This window comes from Colias philodice, chromosome 9 (assembly GCF_061535455.1).
Source record: "Colias philodice isolate Cphi_HAF_F1 chromosome 9, ilColPhil1 Martin Lab GWU primary, whole genome shotgun sequence".
NCBI classification, from domain to species: domain Eukaryota; kingdom Metazoa; phylum Arthropoda; class Insecta; order Lepidoptera; family Pieridae; genus Colias; species Colias philodice.
In genome coordinates, this window is record NC_143094.1 from 6,304,260 (window position 1) to 6,324,038 (window position 19,779).

The 19,779-nt window shown below is 34.2% G+C and overlaps 1 protein-coding gene across 3 annotated transcripts; it reads left to right on the top strand.

Annotated features, from left to right (window-relative positions):
- Positions 1-1,105: 1,105 nt before the first annotated feature.
- Mondo (MLX interacting protein mondo) lies at positions 1,106-19,213 on the top strand. Of its 3 annotated transcripts, none has more exons than XM_089699166.1 (17): positions 1,106-1,601; positions 3,380-3,486; positions 5,565-5,638; positions 5,715-5,840; positions 6,041-6,215; positions 6,301-6,396; positions 6,476-6,652; positions 6,724-7,017; positions 7,107-7,486; positions 7,576-7,743; positions 8,808-8,985; positions 9,308-9,429; positions 11,516-11,692; positions 13,045-13,172; positions 13,715-13,838; positions 14,182-14,911; positions 18,597-19,213. In XM_089699166.1, the coding sequence occupies exons 1-17, from the start codon at positions 1,309-1,311 to the stop codon at positions 18,710-18,712; spliced, it is 3,465 nt and encodes a 1,154-aa protein (XP_089555292.1). In that variant the 5' UTR covers positions 1,106-1,308; the 3' UTR covers positions 18,713-19,213. The 3 variants fall into 3 exon arrangements, with proteins under 3 accessions (XP_089555292.1, XP_089555293.1, XP_089555294.1); XM_089699167.1 differs by having other exon boundaries at positions 6,065-6,215; XM_089699168.1 differs by lacking the exon at positions 1,106-1,601 and adding an exon at positions 3,235-3,337 and having other exon boundaries at positions 3,418-3,486.
- The last annotated feature ends 566 nt before the right edge of the window (positions 19,214-19,779 follow it).

Here is a 19,779-nt window from a genome sequence, read left to right on the forward strand (position 1 = left end):
ATATAGTAAATATTTTTTGAAGAATAAGGTCATAAAGAAGTTTCACTTCTAACGTGTGTTTTTTTTTATAGCCCATTTTCTCATATAGAGGTTTCATCATAGTTGAGAGTAGAGTGGCAACCTTTTTCAGTTTTCTACGACACAGCGTGCAACAGCCGTCAGCCACTGTCTCAAATTTAGTTTATTTTCTGATTTTCTGTGGTTTATTTAGCCTGTTTGCTGACATAGGACTAATTTAGGACGTAAACAGTTATTGAAAATTACCTCCTACCTTTGTAGAAATAAGTGACAAGTACCTAATGGATTATAGTCGAGCCAATTTAATAGGCAACATTTGACGTCTATCAATTTTATCTTCGAAGAGAGGTAACCTGCTTAAAAACATCAATTAAAGTGAATTAATCGATACGGATTTGAAACATTTGTCAATCGAATTTATTAATTTATGATGATTTTTATTCACAAGTAATCAATGCATTCGATTCTAGATGTCAAATTTCGATTTTTAGAGTAACGTCTCTGGTATTTAAAAAGAAAAAAGGTTTATTGACACAAAATTGTAGCGACGTCAGTTCTTCAATTCAGAAATTGTTTATTATGTTTAGAATGGTTTATCAGTAAAATGAAATCTTAAAATTACTTGTATCGGTCATTATTATTATAAATATGTGGTCGTAATTGAAAAAAGTTAAGCAAATGTGCAGTTCTAACAAAACGAAATATCATGTTATTCTATGTTGTCGTTACTAGGTTAGGTACGTTGTTGAATTTTGTTGAACTGTCAAATGTTGCCTATTAAAATGGCTCTACTATAGAAATAAAAGTATAGCTAGAAAATAAATACTAAATTTATTCATGATCTTTTATTAAATCCTTGTTATATTCTTTCGGACCCAACCAATGATTTTTTAAAATATTGGACCCAACGCAACGTGACTAATTAAAGTAAAACCGTCAATATAACATTCAGCGTTTGAATTAAAGGATTAAGGAGGCATTCAATAATTATCATATTTAGTAATTTTATCTGTGGTTATTACTGATTACATATTTACATATTTAATATTTTTACATTACATTCAATATTGTTTTCGGATCGAGATCTATTGAATTCCTTACATTTATAACCTGTATATAGCTAAAATATAGCAACTTTCAGAGCAAATGTCAGGCATGTGGAAAAAAACAATGTGAGTGATATGTGAAAATATGGAAATGGATAAACCCTTTAGTTGAAGCCTATAAGAATTATTATTTAATTTAATAAATGTTTATATCATAAACTGTGCTAGTGTAAGACTTAAAAAAATGACCCACGTCGAGAAACGTCAATCCAGACCTGGAAAAGAGGCAATACACTCTGGACATTTTATGGTGTCGCATTTTGAAGCAGAAGAGCAAGATGATTACGATGACTTAGCTGTACCAGTCCCAGATGAAGAACAAAATGTACAAAAGGAGGCTGTTGTAGCAACATACACAGTACCTGTTTCTACTGAAACATTTCAACTCTCAGATAAAGATGAAAGTAAACAACATCAACAACTTTCTATTGAAATATCTCTTACAAAATTATTCAAATGCATGACCTTAGCATACAGGTAAATATTTTTAATGTAAATAACAGTTACTATTTTAATTTTAAATGGGTAATTCATTTTGAAAATAATTTCTTAGAGATAGGCATTACAGAGTAAGTTAGTCTTGAACAACAAAAGCTTGACCTTTTAATATCTTTATGTATTAAATGTTGTTGTTTCTATTGGTTATTTTCCACTCTTATTGAGTAATCTTTGCAAGTTATCTAATAAAGTCTATGTTAGGTCTATGAAAACACAGTCATATTATCTTGTTTTATATGAAAAAGAAAATTCCAATAACTATAATCCTGTTTTATGAAATTAAATATTAACTTCAAAGATAACCATGTTCTGTCTCATGACTATTGCGGTGGTTAGTTAAAATTTGTGTAAAAATAAGGAAACACATTTTCTGATTGGTTTAGTGTGCAAAGATAACGTAAGGTCATCAAAGTCTATGAAAGACAGGTCATTTCTGCAGATAAGTCTGTCTGTTAATAGCTTGTGTATTTATAAATATAACATCAAATATTATATTTTATACTTAAATATTGATTTCTAATTACAGAGTTATAAAACTTACTTTGTAATTCTGAACTACACATGCATTTACATATTTTTTAGATGTTACATATTTTTTTTAAATACAAAAAAAAATTAAATTACTATAATTATGCCACTTTATTGGATTATTATTATTCATAAAAAAAAACATTCTTATAAGAAAAATTGATTTGAAAGCATTACTTACCTTTTCATTACATGTTGAGTTTTAGTTTGGTGCAAAGTGTCAACTTTGATTTCTAAAGGCTAAAAACTAATCAAATCTTTACAGGTTTGTAATTATTACATATAAAAAAATTAAATTGTATGCTTCATTATTCATTTATATTCAATATATTATATTGAGAAGTAAATTGTATATTAATGAGATTATAAGCAAACATTATTTACTTGCCTTAAATGATAATCAATTATTGAAAGTACAAGAGGAAAATGTGTTTCAAATTTTTTACAAGTTAGAAATTGAAAAGTATTTTATTTTCTTTATGAATTTTTATATACGACTTACTTAAGTTCTGATAATTTTATATTATATTCTTTAGTGTCTTTTTTGATGATTGAATGATAAATATCACATCATTTTCTATAATATGATATGATGTGGTCCTGTTAAAATTATTGCATTAAGTATAAAATATTTATGGGACTGCGGTTAAGAGTAGTTATTACTTTTTTAATCCAAAGTAAAATTAAAGCTGCTGGATACTACTTATTCTCTGTTTTAATATATTTTTCTTAAAATAATATCAGAGTTCAAATCTACCCACATACTTTGGATAATGACAGTTTCAATTTCCATTCTAAAGTCGGTTAATAAATAAATTGAATAAAATATGTTTCTAACTGCATATTTTATCCATGTATGCTTAGAGTAGAAGAAGCAAAGATAAGATATGTTTAGGTGGCTTGCTTATCAAACTGTTATTTAAAATAAGCTTAAGATCCCATATTGATAATTTAAAGATAAGATATTTACCGCGAAGTGTTCATTTCTGTATTAACAGTACAGTACAGTACAACACTGAAGCTGTACATTTGTCGAGAAACAAAAATTCTTATTTACCCACTATTGAATATGTTGTCTCATATTTTTTGTAAATTAAAAATGGATTTGTCTAGTTCAAAGACTAATTTAGTTATAAATACTCAAACTATTCATAAGTGTTTGTGACCCCAACATTAATTTAGCAATGGTGAGTAAGATTGATGTAATTTTATTTATTTCATTATTATAGACAAAAACTAACATCACCAAAATGGAATCGTTTCAAAGGTATCAAACTCCGGTGGAAGGACAAAATCAGATTAAACAATGTTATATGGAGATGTTGGCACATGCAGTGTAAGTACAATTATTTACTTTTGTTATTGCTAGTCTTCAATACAAGACATTTTTTTAAGCAAAATGTGGAATAAAAAAATCAAACAATTTCCGAAAAAGTGACGTATCAAAAGCATAAATAGGTTATGGACAAAGAATATTGTATTTTATTGGCCGTTAATAAGACGCGCTTCATGTTCTCTTTCACTCTTACGCATAAAACAGATTGCATCTCGCTCGCTCGCCTACACGATTTGGGCAATTACCTGACTTTATGAAGCTTTTTTAAGCCTATAACTATAATCACATTTTGGCACATCAAAATAAATTTAATAATAACACTAAGTTGATGGTGTAAAATTTGCTATTATAAATGTTGCATAGTTCTCTACCAATATACGTGCTGGGCTGTATAATCAAACATTTACACGAACCAGACACAAAGACGCTGAAAATTTAAACTCGTGACTTTTTTTACACTCGTTAATATAAACAAATCAAATTTGTAAATAGTTATCAATAGAGTAGAGAATATAAACAAATCAAATTTGTAAATAGTTATCAATAGAGTATATAAGGCATTTAAATGAAATGGCGATGTTTTTTTTTGAGAAGTCAATTAATTAACAAGTAAATAATAAAAAAAAATTATAAGTATCATTCATTCATCGATTTCGTATCAGTACTTAATATAGTATAGATTTTTATGTGCAAATTTTGTAAGATACCTATTGAAAAATCATCACGATTTGTTATTTGTAAAACAAGGTGTGAAAATAGGCTTTAAATTTTCGTAGTGTAAATAAAATAAAAAATCTACATATTGTATCATCAAAGTAATCTGGTACAATAAAACGAGTTTTGTAGCTTTTAAAATTAAGGGGTTCAATATCCGGTTGGCTATTTTTAACGACGGAAATTTTTGTTATTTTTCCTATTTTGTTTTACTTATTTTGAACTTTTTTGTAGTCATGTAATAAGAAATTAAGTTGGTTACATAGTCTCAACTTAAAACTTAATTCACAATGGAATAGCATACCCATAATTGCCACCGCACTCAAACCAGTTAATTATAAATACGAATATTTAACATAAATATGCCTTAATGCGTTTGTATAATGTCGTTGCCATATCGTAGATTTGCTCATTTCATGAAATGGCCAATTTAGTTTGGCCAGATCGTTAAATTTTTCTATTGAAAAAACCATTCGCTTCTGGTATTCGCCGGCGCTACCGCGGCACTAAATTAAATGACAATAAACAAGTTCTTAAAATATTCTGAATTTTTTAATGTTTTATGGACTCTCTAAGATATTTTATACGATCTGGCCAAATGTCGATGACCACATCGTGAAACGTTGACGATTTAACGATCTGATCAAACTATGTTGGCCATTTCATGAAATGAGCAAATCTACGATATGGCCACGACATATATATTAAAAACATACGTATACGTATGAATCTCTGTAAATTTCCTATCACAGCCATGCGTTAGGTAGCAATCGATAATACTTGTATGCCCCTTAGGATTCTACTTGAAAGTTCATTTACCTAATAATGTAGATAAATAAATCTATAATGAGGCTACATTGCACAAGGCGGCTGCCACATGGCTACCAAGATAACACCATTGACGGCGAAATTTCAATGTTCAATTTAAAGACAAAAAAGATCTGGTTTTATATTATACTGCAATAGAAATCATGAGAATGTCTTATCAACGGTCGCTTACGTTACAAATCCGTTTCAGAGATAAATTGGCCGTGTGTACAGTAAGTACGCGGTATTAGATTGTGGTTTTTTGATTTTTTAATTCTCTTATTTGTTTCAAAATGTATACTTTTAACATTAATTTTCTTGTTATGAAAAAATTAAAGTTCTTATTGAGCTCTTTTATTTGGGTGTTTCAATCTGATCAGAAGTCTTGAAAGGTATTAAGGCATATCGATTAACTTAACAACATGTAATGGTGTTAATATTTAGTTAATTTAGTGAATAATATGTTTCAACTATTCTATAAGCATAAATAGGAAGTATTTAGCATAATTTCCGCTAGCGTGTTATGTAACAGTAATGTATCTAACTATTTATTTTAGTTATAAAGAAACAAAACACTTTGGTGTGCCAGTTCGCTTCCCCTTTGGATGTTGACACACACGTGAAACCAGAAGTAAGTTCATAATTTAATTTTTATTTTTTAAGGTTATCTATAAGTATACAAATAAAATAAACATTTCCCTTTTTAGACAACGATTCTAGAAGGAAAATACTGGAAGAGACGAGCTGAAGCGGTTATAGCAGAATACAAAAAATGGCGCATGTTTCATATTATGCGACTCCTTGGCAAGGGGGACACCTCTGTCCAGGACTCTGTAAGTGATCTTTAGATTATGCAGATTTTTTAATGTAAAATTTCATTGCGATATCGGCGTGGGCTTTTGAGCGTATTGTTAAAAAAAGCTTATGAATGTTATGGGTGTACGGTTTCGGAATATTAAGGGCAAAAACCATGAATATTTGAAGTATGACAATACATTTTGAGTACAGTTAGTAAACATATACAACTTTTCAGATGTTACAACTGTCCGGTTTTCAGATGTCGGATATGGACACGGTGGAGTCCCAGTGCAGCGACCTTGCGGGCAATATGCTCACAGACGAGGACTATCTTAACTTCATGAGTGACACACTATTCTCCACAATTACTAATCATCAACCATTTGCTTTCCCCGATTGCAGGGAAATTGGTATTGATAATAGTTTTTGTACCGACAGATTTTATATTTATGATAACGATCCGGTTATCGATACAGATGTTCATTTTAATTTTAGCCAGGGGCGCAAGCTTAGCTGACTTCATTCAACCAAGCTTAGGTCCCTTGCAGCCTAATCTTGATGATTTTATGGACACGTTGGAACCACTTCACGGTAATTTAACGTTATTTTTTATAATTATTATAAAGTCGTTCGTATATTTTAGCCGTGTAAATTATATTATTTTTCTCAGATCTTCTGTCATCTACGCCTCGTTTACCGCCCGTACCCGAAGAAACGACTCTTCCCACAGAAGATCCCATTTACAGGAGTGGTATGTCAGTGGACACATATTCTTCGCAAGGTTACATCACAGGAAATCACAACGCCACCACTGCCACAATGCCTACAAGTCAGATGACTATTCACGGTATGTCAATAAAAAATAAATAATTCTTAGGTTTAGAAATGAGAATGTTTTTAATCATATATCTATTTCAGGCACTAGTAATAATACTCAAATGATGCCTATGTCGGAGCCGCCTAAAAATGAGCCATTGCGGATGTACAATAATGATCGGCTTTATTCTGAACCCGAAATGCAGAATAATCTACTCGGCACCCAACAGATAATGCCTGCTTATCCGCAAAATACGTACGAACAACAAGAAGTCACTCAGCCAGAACAACAAATTCACAGCAATGTCTATGCTACCAAAGCGCCAAGGTTAAGATATGTGAATGCACCACATAAAGTAATGCCCCAACCGGATTCGTATCCCAAATACAACGCCCGTATGTATCTGTAGTATTTTATGTGGTAATTATTATTAATTTCGAAGTGTAATGTACTCAGTATGATTGTTTTTTGTTTTTTCATACAGCACTACCGCCTTCCCAGACGGCCCCAGAAACAGTATCGCTGCTTCAACATCCAGTGCAAAACGTGAAGTATGCGTCAACAGTTGTGATTCAAGGGAGGAGCGGTTATAATAGGGAAAAACCTCGGACTCGTCTTGCAATTTCCTTGCCATATTCAAGTCCCATGTCGAATACTCAATACCAGAATTATTCACAGCCGATACAGTGTCAGGCTCACGTGCCCCAGAACTTTGATTCTCGTCCACCAGTACGGCAGACGTCCCCGCAAATGCAGTATTTGCAGCCAAATACTTCGGAGTTCAAGGCGAAACCTACGCCTACTGCTAATCCGCGCTCGTTCAAGCTCCCCTCACCTCCTTTAGCGCCGGCTACTTCACAGCAGGTAATATTCCCATTTATTCCTTCAAATTTCTCTATTATTAAATTGTTTTACACCGAATCATATTCTATTTGAAAAATTTGGTTATTTAGGCGCAAGTAACGGTGGGTACGAGTTCGGCAAGCACAGCGAGTGTCCGGAACAAGGAGCAGTTCCGTTCGCACAGCTTGCCCCTGGGCTCGCAGTTGAACGCGGACTGGGTCGTCACCGAGCCTGTGGCCAGTGGAAGCCATGATGCGCCCGTAACACATAGCGCTAGGGTAAGTTTCGTTTTGCTTACGTGTGTACTTGTTCTCGTATAATGTCATTTCTAGGAAAATTAACTTTTGCTAAATTTGGAACAAATTCTATGTGAAATTCTCTCCTATTAGAGCTAGCCTTTGTTTTAGCGTTGTCCAATCCTGAAAGTTTTAAAGAAAATTCATGCTAGGTCTGTTAGAGATATTGTCTTGTATTGGCGAAATTGAATGATTCATAAGCATTTTATTAAAAAAAAATTTTTCGAAAATAATCAATTTGTAATCGATGCGCGGTCATATCATTCGACAACCGGAAAAATTAACGCATCGTCCTTGAAGCTTGACCTTGAAGACCTTTGTTATCATATTATATGAATATCAGGGTATTCCTGAGTGCAACATGTTTAAATTACTTTTCTTTTGAAGTAGCGTTATTTAAAAGATCCAAATTTGTAAGATTACATTATAATTGATAATTACGTTTACAAATTTAGATTATGAACTGTATGACGATCTCTTTATTTTTGAAAAAAAAAAAGTTTACTTCAATACTTAAATAATGCATAAGTATTTTGAAATTATTGCATAATTGATATTTCGTTCCATATTAAACGGATAAAACGTGAAACATTTGTGCTATTAAATCAAAAGATTTTTGATGTGCACAAAGTAACAGAATAGTCTGTATCTATATCTGTATCTAATATACCGTAAGATAATATGTATAATGCATCGATGTAAACTAATGTTGGTATTTCTATGACTGAAAGCACACATAAACTTCCACTGAAAACTATGAAATGCAAACAGTGCAATAACATGAAATCTATGAAATCGGCCCATACCCTTCAAAATACGATAAAAAAGACGGGTTGCACTCCGGGAGTGCAGGCAGAAGTGAAAACTTGATTATTAACGTTCAGCATGTTTGATATTTTGGAATGGTATCCGTCTTACGCATGGAATATAAGGGCTAAAAAAAAAAAATCCGTCTTACGCTTTTTCGATCAGGCCACGTGTCCTGAGGCGAGTTTAAGATTTTATACCCAACGCCGCTAAAGAAGTTTTCACTTCAACATGTTCAGGGTCGAGACCTGAACCCAGCGGCCATGCGCATCAGGTCCCGCTCGACGTCGAGCACGGCGGGCGAGGGGCCGGGCGGGTCGGGCGCGCGCCGCCCGCCGCCGCTCACCAGCGTGGCCTCCGAGCCCGCGCTGCCGCAGGCGAGCGTGATGCTCGCGCAGCTGCTCTCGGCGCAACATTGTGCGTTCTATTTTGTGCAAGAATAATTATGGAGAATGATCCTTCCCGATTTTTTATGAAATAATAATAGAGAATGATCCTACCTCTTTTTTATGAAAAAATAATAGAGAACGATCCTAGTTCCTACCCTCTTTTTATGACCTACCCTATATTGCTTTCTGTTCAACCTACATCTTACCTACTTACCTACATCTTTTTAATGCAACAAATAAGTAAGATATCGACGTTATAAGATTTTTGAAAAATTTAATGGAGTTTATCTAAATTCGAGATTTTGATGGCTATTACGAAATTATTTTAAACTTTGAATATTTTTTTACAGCTCAAAGCTTATATAAGTTAAACAATAGTACGGAGGAAGGTTTAGGGTCGGATCCCCTGAAGTCTCCGATCTTGAGGGCGCAGCCCTCTCCCATCGGCAGCGATGTTATGTCGCCGCATCATGTAAGTTATTTCAAATTTATATACCTTTATGAGTAATACATTTTATATATCTAACTCCAATTTATGATAAAAACAAAGCATACATTGAATCACTTCTTTTCAAATGTAATTACATTAGGACATTCCATCATTTTCATCTTTCTAAATTCTAATCATCCATCACCATAAAGCCTTATATACTGTTATAATAAGTTGTAAAAACCAAACAATTGTCTTAATAAACGTTTATGACAAAATAAATACTTAACAGATATGTCATTGATGTACCTTGATAATGTTTTGATTTATTTAGATAAAGTTGCGGACATGTTTAAACATGTGTAAACGTGCAGACATTTAAACTTGTATAAATAATGTATATTTAAGTATAAAATTGTATATACATAATAGGTAGGTACCATTAAAATAAAGTTTCCCCTCTATTTCAAGATATGCTACCAAAACTAACCTAATATTTAACACCTAAAAGCTTATTCTTAGAAAAAAATATATCATACGATACCTACTTCCTTATTAGTTAGATTAGTTCTTTTTCGATTAGAGACTGTCATCTAAAAATTTTTCTTATCAAGTAGAATGTGGCGTGTTTTGTATTTTTTGCTTAAAAATAAATAAATATGATTAAATTTAACTTAAAAGTTACCAACATAAATGCCAATTAATTTCACAATACTCTGTATTTAAGTATGTAGTATAAAACCTAAAAAAAAGACGGGTTGCACTCCGGGAGTGCCGGCAGAAGTGAAAACTTGATTATTAACGTTCACAGGTTTGATATTTTGGATTGGTATCCGTCTTACGCATGGAATGGGCCGAAAAAAAAAAACATCAGATTTTATACCCAACGCCGCTAAAGAAGTTTTCACTTCAAAAAATAAAAACTTAAAAAAATTGGCAAAATCGTAATAAATTCTAGCAAAAGCAAAAATCTATTGACCAGAATAATTTTTGAGATCTAATGTATCTATCCTAGGGTACTCAGTTCTAAAGTCGATGGCGACGGCCATGGTTGGTGATGATGAATAATAATAAAAAGAAACATATCAATTTTAAATTTATATCTCTCCCCCTAATACAGCTTATCTTAATAATTCTATAAAATACAAGAAATCGCATAAAAGGCCTATACGTTATCAGTCGTAAAGCCCCTATCATAATCGGATTGCGATACTGACAATTTGTCAAATTGTTTTTCTCGAGTATCACGCTCTGGGCTTGTGCAAATTTGTCTCCGACTGTAGACTTCGGTCCCAGTTGTTCTTATCTCGACAATAACGTAATCGGTCGTTATTATAGCAGATGATTTATTTGTTGCTAGCATAAAAATCATCTATTTGGTATCATTGGCGACCTACATATTGTATTCTTATCGTTTTTGCCAATTTTATAGCTATTTTCGACCCGATAATCAATTGAACATTGAAAAAAGTCTACATTTTGTTTAACTTTTGGGTAATATAAATAATAAATATTTATTTAATAACTGTTGTTTTTCACAAGATTGCAAACTTGTTATGCACACTGTTCTATATTTGACCGCTGCCTGGAATTTTTTTAGTAAGAAAGTATGTCCACCCTGATATTTTTTTGTTGATGTTTAATTTTGTTGAGCGTATCGATCAATATATTTTTTGTTTTTGATTTATCATTCAACCGATATTATTTCAGTATTTTTTCACACATTAGAAATGACAAAAATTCTGGAATCAATTTAGCTTATAATCAATTGGATCCGTCTTGAAATCTGTCTGTGAGAAATACACATTAAAAATGTAAATAGCCATATCATGAACTTTGTACAGATATTTAATTGCTAATGAAAGAAGTGGAAGTTTTGTCGCATGTTATTTATGTTACCAGTTGAGACGTCTGTAGTTAAAGCAAATTAAATCCATACAATTTAAAAGTCTATATCACACTAGCTTCCTACCGATCCATTGCAAAGGTATCTCCTATGCGAATGAGATGATTCATTAGCTTCTAGCATACTAAACTTCCATAGCAACGTGAAAGAAGCACATACACATTTTCCCATTCATTACAATACAAGTAAAAACAAATAAGTGTATGACGGTTGCGTGAACAGTCCCGAGCGCAGTCGCTCTCCCCGGGCGGGTCGCCGGGCTCCCCGCGCGCGGGCTCGCCGCGGGAGCCGCGCCGCACGCACCTGCACGCGGAGCAGAAGCGACGCTACAACATCAAGAACGGCTTCGACACGCTGCAGGCGCTCATACCGCACCTTAATACTAATCCCGCTGCTAAGGTAAGGAACACCAAATTCGAATATGGAACTAACTTAACGGCACAAACGGGCCACCGGTGGCCAACGACAGCTACTTACACAGACAATTTGAAGTGAGCTGATAGTAAAATTTCAAGGTCGCGTCCTGGCAATACCGTCATGTCATGGAGTAAGGCGATTTTGGTATTGTATTTAAACCTTGCCAAAGAAATTTCACTTTTAAATTAAACGTTTCTACTTTTAAATTAAACTAAAATTTGCACTAACAAAATTTATTGTTTAAGTAACTACAACACTATTACTTACTAATATTACTGTTAATTGTGCTGTTATATAAAATAAAATAATATTGTAAATGTAAAATTTTATGTTTATGGCTTTTTTTAATTGGCTACTGATTTAGGATACAACGTTTACGGAGAATCAATAGACTGATATGGTTTTCGGAAAATGTAAATATAGATAGAATTTTATGATATTGATGTATACCGCTATCTGCCATGAAAACTTGCGATGCGGCATTACGAGAAAATAGATAAACGTATTCAATATTCATACATAAGTTAGTGTTATTATTGATTTTAAGACAGGTATGATGTACTTATAATTTGATTGATTGGCGATGTTTTCTATATCATCCATAGTAGATCCCTATGAAAATACTAAAATGATATTTTAGTTAAATTAAACATCTATTTCTTAGTACTTTAGTATATTCTGGCAATATTATTTTATGTAGTGCAAAAAGTTTGGCTACATTTCAGTTGCGTATATTTTGCTTTTTTCATTTGAACCTTAAATACTTTAAAAAGAAAGAGACATGGAATGACGCAAACAACTGCATTATCTCATAGTGTTAAAATTAACTCTATTTGTTTTGCACATATCATTAAGATATTAATAAAAATGTGTCCCCCGAAGTAAATACAAAGAATTGTTTGTTAATTTGCCTTTGTACAGATCTTACAGTTGACAAGTTTGTTCAAGAGTAGGTAAGCTAATAAAATATACGTCTTTAATTTTATTTTCAAAGATAACGAAATTCTACAAAGGATTGCACGTCTGACGTCTGCCGTGTATGTAGATTGTTGTTTGTTATCATACATCGTTATGTAATCAAATAAAATCAACCCGGTCTATTTAATCAAACCCACGTCGACGGTCGCGTCTCATTCAATCAATCGGAACCAATTAAAGCAATACTAGATCGATGGCGCTATGTTTATACGATAATATTATGTCTCTCACTTATGATGCATTTGAAATGCTGTGTCATGCCTATATTTTGCCCTTGCAGAATACCTTTTATCAAATAATGAATAATAAAGAGATAACACATACGATAGTACAGTTTTATTGTCTCGTATTTTCAGATAAGTAAAGCTGCAATGTTGCAAAAGGGTGCAGAATATATAAAGCAATTGAAGGCGGAAAGAAATCAGATAAAGGAAGAAATGGAGAGCTTACGGCAGCAAATCGAATGTTTAAATAATTCCATTTCGTAAGTATTTCATTGGTTACAGAAATAGGCTAAATAGTCATTATAAAACAAAGTCTGTTTGTTTTTGTATAAACTTAAAAACAACTGCACCAATTTGCATTCTGATCATCTTTACAGATCATCTTTACACAAAGTAAAAGCACTACATCCATTGTTTTTGGATTTGGTTGCATTGTACATCGCTCTTGATAATAGATATATCGTCTTGTTTTAAATTGTGTTTGCCCTACATAATATTATTAGACTGGTATGCCTGAGTGGGTACAAAATAGTATACTGATTTCGATGAGATAGAGTCGTGTATTACATTGAAAGTGATGACAATTATTTTAATGATGATGATGATATTATATTGACACTGATGAAGATGTTGATGTATATTGAATGATGTTGAGGGTCACAATAAACAATGAACGTGAACATGAAATGAAAAAGAATTAATCGTTATTAAAGTTAAATGAACAATTAAAATAATATTGGTAAATAATAATAAAAAATAATATAATAGGTTTGATGTTAAATATATTATATGATTGTGTTAGCAACTGCCACTCGCTGCTGCCGGCGACGGGCGCGCCGGTGTCGCGCGGGCGGTCGGGGCGCCTGCGCGAGATGTTCGCCGCGCACGTGGCCGCACGCACTATGCACAACTGGAAGTATTGGCTCGTATCCTTTTTGAATGGTGTTTTATTGTATATGGGAGTGGGAGGGCGGTTATAAAGTGTATTTTATGATTGGTAGTGGAGGGGTGTTTTTTTTGATAATTCAGTATGTACTATACATACTTGGTATGGTGACCCTCTTTATGTTCTGCTATTACTTATTTTCCATTTTGCTGCATAAACGTATTTTGCTGCTTTTAAAGTTAAATTCTTAAATCTTCAGTAAGGATAAAATTAAAAAATTGTGAAATCTATTCAATCGAAGCCTAAGTATCCCGAGAGTTAAAAGCTATGTTAGTACTCGTATGTGTGCACAAATGAGCAATGTTTTCCTGAGCACTGCACAGTTCAGCGTGGTGAGCGCGGCGCTGGTGGAGTCGTTCAGCGCGTGTGTGTCGTGCAGCAGCGGGGCCGACCTCGTGCGCACCACGCTGCTGTGGGCCGAGCAGCACTGCTCGCTCGTCGAGATGAGACCCGGTCAGTGTTCTATACCGTTAGACTATATTGTTTGCGTGTCGTGCAGCAGCGGGGCCGACCTCGTGCGCACCACGCTGCTGTGGGCCGAGCAGCACTGCTCGCTCGTCGAGATGAGACCCGGTCAGTGTTCTATACCGTTAGACTATATTGTTTGCGTGTCGTGCAGCAGCGGGGCCGACCTCGTGCGCACCACGCTGCTGTGGGCCGAGCAGCACTGCTCGCTCGTCGAGATGAGACCCGGTCAGTGTTCTATACCGTTAGACTATATTGTTTGCGTGTCGTGCAGCAGCGGGGCCGACCTCGTGCGCACCACGCTGCTGTGGGCCGAGCAGCACTGCTCGCTCGTCGAGATGAGACCCGGTCAGTGTTCTATACCGTTAGACTATATTGTTTGCGTGTCGTGCAGCAGCGGGGCCGACCTCGTGCGCACCACGCTGCTGTGGGCCGAGCAGCACTGCTCGCTCGTCGAGATGAGACCCGGTCAGTGTTCTATACCGTTAGACTATATTGTTTGCGTGTCGTGCAGCAGCGGGGCCGACCTCGTGCGCACCACGCTGCTGTGGGCCGAGCAGCACTGCTCGCTCGTCGAGATGAGACCCGGTCAGTGTTCTATACCGTTGTACTATACAGGGTGTCACGGACTTCCTATCGTATGCTTAATGGAGCATATAGTGTTTAACCTTCTGATGCTGTAAAAAATATTTATAAAATCCGGTCGTGCAGGAAAAATTATCTCAAAACTTTTCAATAAACTTCGTGTTCGTAACCCTAACTACGCGGGTCATTGACCTCGAACGCTATGCTTAACCTCGAACCTCGAAAATAAATATGTGCCTACTGTTTGGATAATATTTTTTAGAGTATACGAGACAAAGACACAAGAACACTATCGTTTATTTATACAAATAAAAAAAAAACGAAAAATTACTTAGTTCCATCGCCTTCTGACCGCACCCTTTTAATATTGAATCATATTTAATCTTTACTTAATTTTTTTATTGAGATACATGCGTATCAATTGTTTTTGTACAATGATATTGAAATAAGGTACATAGTACATACCAACTTGTAGAAATTTCAGCAAACAACATGCAGTAGGTACCTATCACACACTTCACTTCACAACATACTAAAACATTTATTCTTCTAGAAGCACTTTTGAATTGTCATAACATAGTTTTACCAATTAGGTACCTCCGAACCGAACAAAAATACGCTCGAAAACAATTATAGGACGGTAAATTCCGCTGGTGATTGCTTCTCTTCCGTCTATGTACCTATCGCTGCCGATATAAATCTCGAGCTGCAGCGAGCTGATTACCATCCTCTGCACCCACACACATAATCATATTGTAATACTCCGCGTTCGTATAATACGACATTACCGACTCAGAAACTCACAGATGAAACACAGAAAACGCAAACGATAGCAACTTGACACCGAAAGATGAAACAAGCGACTAACAAAAATTTATTTAAAAATTTAAAATTACTTACAAACTTCAATAATAATACGAATAAACGTACAGTGTGGTTTAGGGATTCGTAGGGAAATGTTTGTAAAAATAGCTATAATAAGAATGATTTAGAATACTTACATAATCATATCTGTTCCTTTCAACTTTTGCTAGATGAAACTCAATAATTAAAATATGGTGCCTAAATCTAGATTAGAGTATAAATAGCAACTTAAGGTACCTAAATACCTATTAAATAATAATATTATTCCCAGCATAAAACTTAAAAATATCATTTCATGATAATTTCATATTAAATTATAATATGATTGTATTGTTTCATTTGTAGTTACAAAAGAAAATTGAAAGTAAATAATAAAAAGATAAGTAAAATAAAATATTAAATAAACAACGGAACCATATTTTTAAAAGGCGGCATTTCACAAACGGAAGGCGGCGTTACCTTTGCTAGGTGCACAAAGATACCGCCGCCGGCACTTGTAAGCGTCCGCGTATTTTAACCCTTAATCGGCCATGACTTCAAACAAGTTTATTTTAATACATCAGTACGGGGTTATATCGAGATTAAACAGTAAAATATTAAAAAGTAAAATATTGGGTAGCTTATAGGTTTTTTTGGCGGTGGGATATTATTTCCCTATAACCATTAAAAGTTATGTTTTGTGGGAAATTATTTCCCATATCCATGAACAGACATGTGGGAAATAATCTCCCACTTTTGCCGCTTTTGCCCGCGCCTTTACTCGTCGATTTTAACACAGGGACAAAAAATAAAAATGCATCATTAAATTTATTATTTATTGAATGAATATGTATGAATTTTTAAATTACTTTTTACTTTACTCAACTTTTTACTTTTTATACCTACTTGGTATCCTTACAGGATAAAGGGAAATATATTCCCACTTGAAGATTTCATGCACGGCTACAGGGTATTAATTTCCCACCATTTTTTAAATTAGAAAAAATAACCCAAAGTAACAGCTTTCGTACGTTATTTTTTTATATTTGATAAATAACACGTTCTTCTTTACGAATTATAAACAATTGCATATTTACAGGAATTTTTCTGGGCGTAGATCCAAAAAAAACTATCTTGAATTTCGGGAAAAAACGGTCGTTTTAATGAACTTTTTACTTCGATTGTCTACTGACATTCACAGTTGACGTTTAGAAAGAAGTTTTACTAGAAAAAAATTAAAAGAACTATCTATCTTAAGGTGCGTTCCTTAAATTTTACCGTATCTTTAAAAATACAAAAAATAATAATTAGTGGGCAATGCCGAGGTGAAAAAATAATATCCCCATGGCTTATTAAGGGTTAATAATTGCACAAATTTTGTTAAATTGTTAGTGCTCCACCAAACGTCTTAGCGTAAGGGGCTGTGGGCTGTGATAGATCTGCGCGGGAGATTTGGGATCGTTCGTCGTAATTCGTATTTTGTGTTTATAATAATTAGTTAAAGTTATTAAAGCAGTGATTGTATAAATCCGTAAGATAATGTATTTAAGTAGTTACGAGATTTTCTTATGTTACTTAGTTATTTTAAGAAGTGATTGATATTTGGAGTAGTAGGTATTTAATACATTATGTAATATTTGTTTACCTTCGTCACTCATCAAAAGTCATCATTGTGCAATATGTATTACGATCCTGTGATTCCTGTGCATGATAATCGGGTGAGTGTTTGCATTTTGAAACCGTTGATTTCTTCTAGTAAATATGACACCGTGTGCATGTAATTATTGTTTACCGTGTGCATGTAATTATTGTCTAATTACTAAAAATCATAAGTAAAACATACTTTCTATTTCTTAAATCAAAGTATTAGGTATTATTCATTTTCACTAATAATTATTAATTTAATAGCTTTAACCCAAATGGCAAATAGGGTAAGGTCGTATAATTATCAATAATTATCAATATTTTAGACTTATTTTATTAAATAAATAAATTTATTATTTAGCCTTCACAACTGAGTAGGTACTATTATTACAATAATTATTTTGTCAGTAATCTTAATTATGTAGGTAGTTTATGACTTATGAGTTTGAGGGAGTCGTACTTTATTTTTATCGTTATGAAAACTTTGATACTTAAATATTTTTTTGTTGTTTACAGAACGTGTTGTTATGTGTATTAGCTTAATGAAGTTTTTCGATTCATGAAAAATCTGAAGACTTCCTCGTAAAATTAAAAGTATAAGTAAATATGTACCTAGTAAAGCAAAAGAAAAAAACACATTGCATAATGCAGACAAAAATAAGGATTAAAATATGTAAAAAGTATGAAAAGGGCGCGACCGCGGTCAGTTTCAGTTTCAGTTTTTTTTTGGTATAAATAAACGATAGTGTACTTGTGTATTTGTCTCGTATACTCTAAAAAATATTATCCAAACAGTAGGCACATATTTATTTTCGAGGTTCGAGGTTAAGCATAGCGTTCGAGGTCAATGACCCGCGTAGTTAGGGTTACGAACACGAAGTTTATTGAAAAGTTTTGAGATAATTTTTCCTGCACGACCGGATTTTATAAATATTTTTTACAGCATCAGAAGGTTAAACACTATATGCTCCATTAAGCATACGATAGGAAGTCCGTGACACCCTGTATTCGATTCAAAATGATCATTTAGATCTAGAAAATTGTGTTACTTGTAGATTATTTCTTATTATTCTTACTATATCCATGCATCTAAAAGACAATTTTGTCCTGAAAATACTTTATATTTTGCATGCATCAATAAACATAAAGTAGTATTATTTTTGGCAAATAATTGTATTAATGTTGTACATCCCCTCCACAGCCGTGCTAAACTCCCTGCGCGTGCTGTGCACGACCACAGACATCCTGTCGAGTCCCGAGCGGCTCGCGGAGGAGGCGCGCGCGGCCGCCGCCGCCGTCAAGAGCGAGCCCACCTAACGTGACGTCACACGGACCCACCCCAAGTGACGTCACAAGGTTACGACCCAGCGTCACGCGTGACGTCACACGCAACACCCCCCACGTGTCGTCACAAGGACCGATCCTATCGTGACGTCCCATGGACCGATCCTATCGTGAAGTCACAGATCGATCCTACCGCGACGTCACAAGGACTAACCCAAGATGACGGATGACGTCACAAGGAATAACCTAGGATCGTGACGTCACCAGGATCGTGACGTCACATAAACCACGCCCACCACACGCCCACCAACGAGCCGGCGAGATACCCTCATATCTACTTTCGTTTTACCGTCTTATAAGCGTGTCCTTATCTTGCACGGATACGATATGCAAGTGGATTTAACTTGGAAGATTAGCTAGCTCGTTTAAAATAAATGTTGATATGATTCGATGCGCAGAGTATTTTTGAAATGCGGTTGCTGTTTTAGATGTAAACTTTACAGTGAAAGGGAATGTCATTTGTAAATAAATAGGCATTTAGTGACATATCACACTAGCGGATTGCGAGCGGTTTCAAAGCGGAGCGGGTGCGCAACGAATACGTTGCGGTTGCGCAGCGAATTCGTTGCGGACGCGTGGCAGATGCGCAACGTTTAACGTCGCAGTCATGTACACTCATTAACAAAATGGAATCCGTGCTGGTTGTTACTTATAACTTGTGATAGTATAATAATTATGAGATCATTATTTTTTACGAGTTTCATAACATGTTAATGTTTAGGGTATTGTTTTATCTATTAAATCTTGGTCGAAATGCAATCAGATAACTTAATTGCTCATTAAGAAAGTTCATTAGTGAAATAAATGTTAAAGCTCCTTAACTAAAACAGGGCTATCTTATTATTAGATAAATAGCAGTGAATAGAAAATTTTATCAAGCAACCAGCAACTCACTATCACTTTGCTCATAATTAGGTTCACAAAATCTCTTTATAACATACGTTGCTATGGGAGAGATTATACTGGTCAGTCGTTACATACTTTTGGAATGTATGGTACATTCTAAAAGTCCTAGTAATTCAATTTTATAGCACCTTTTT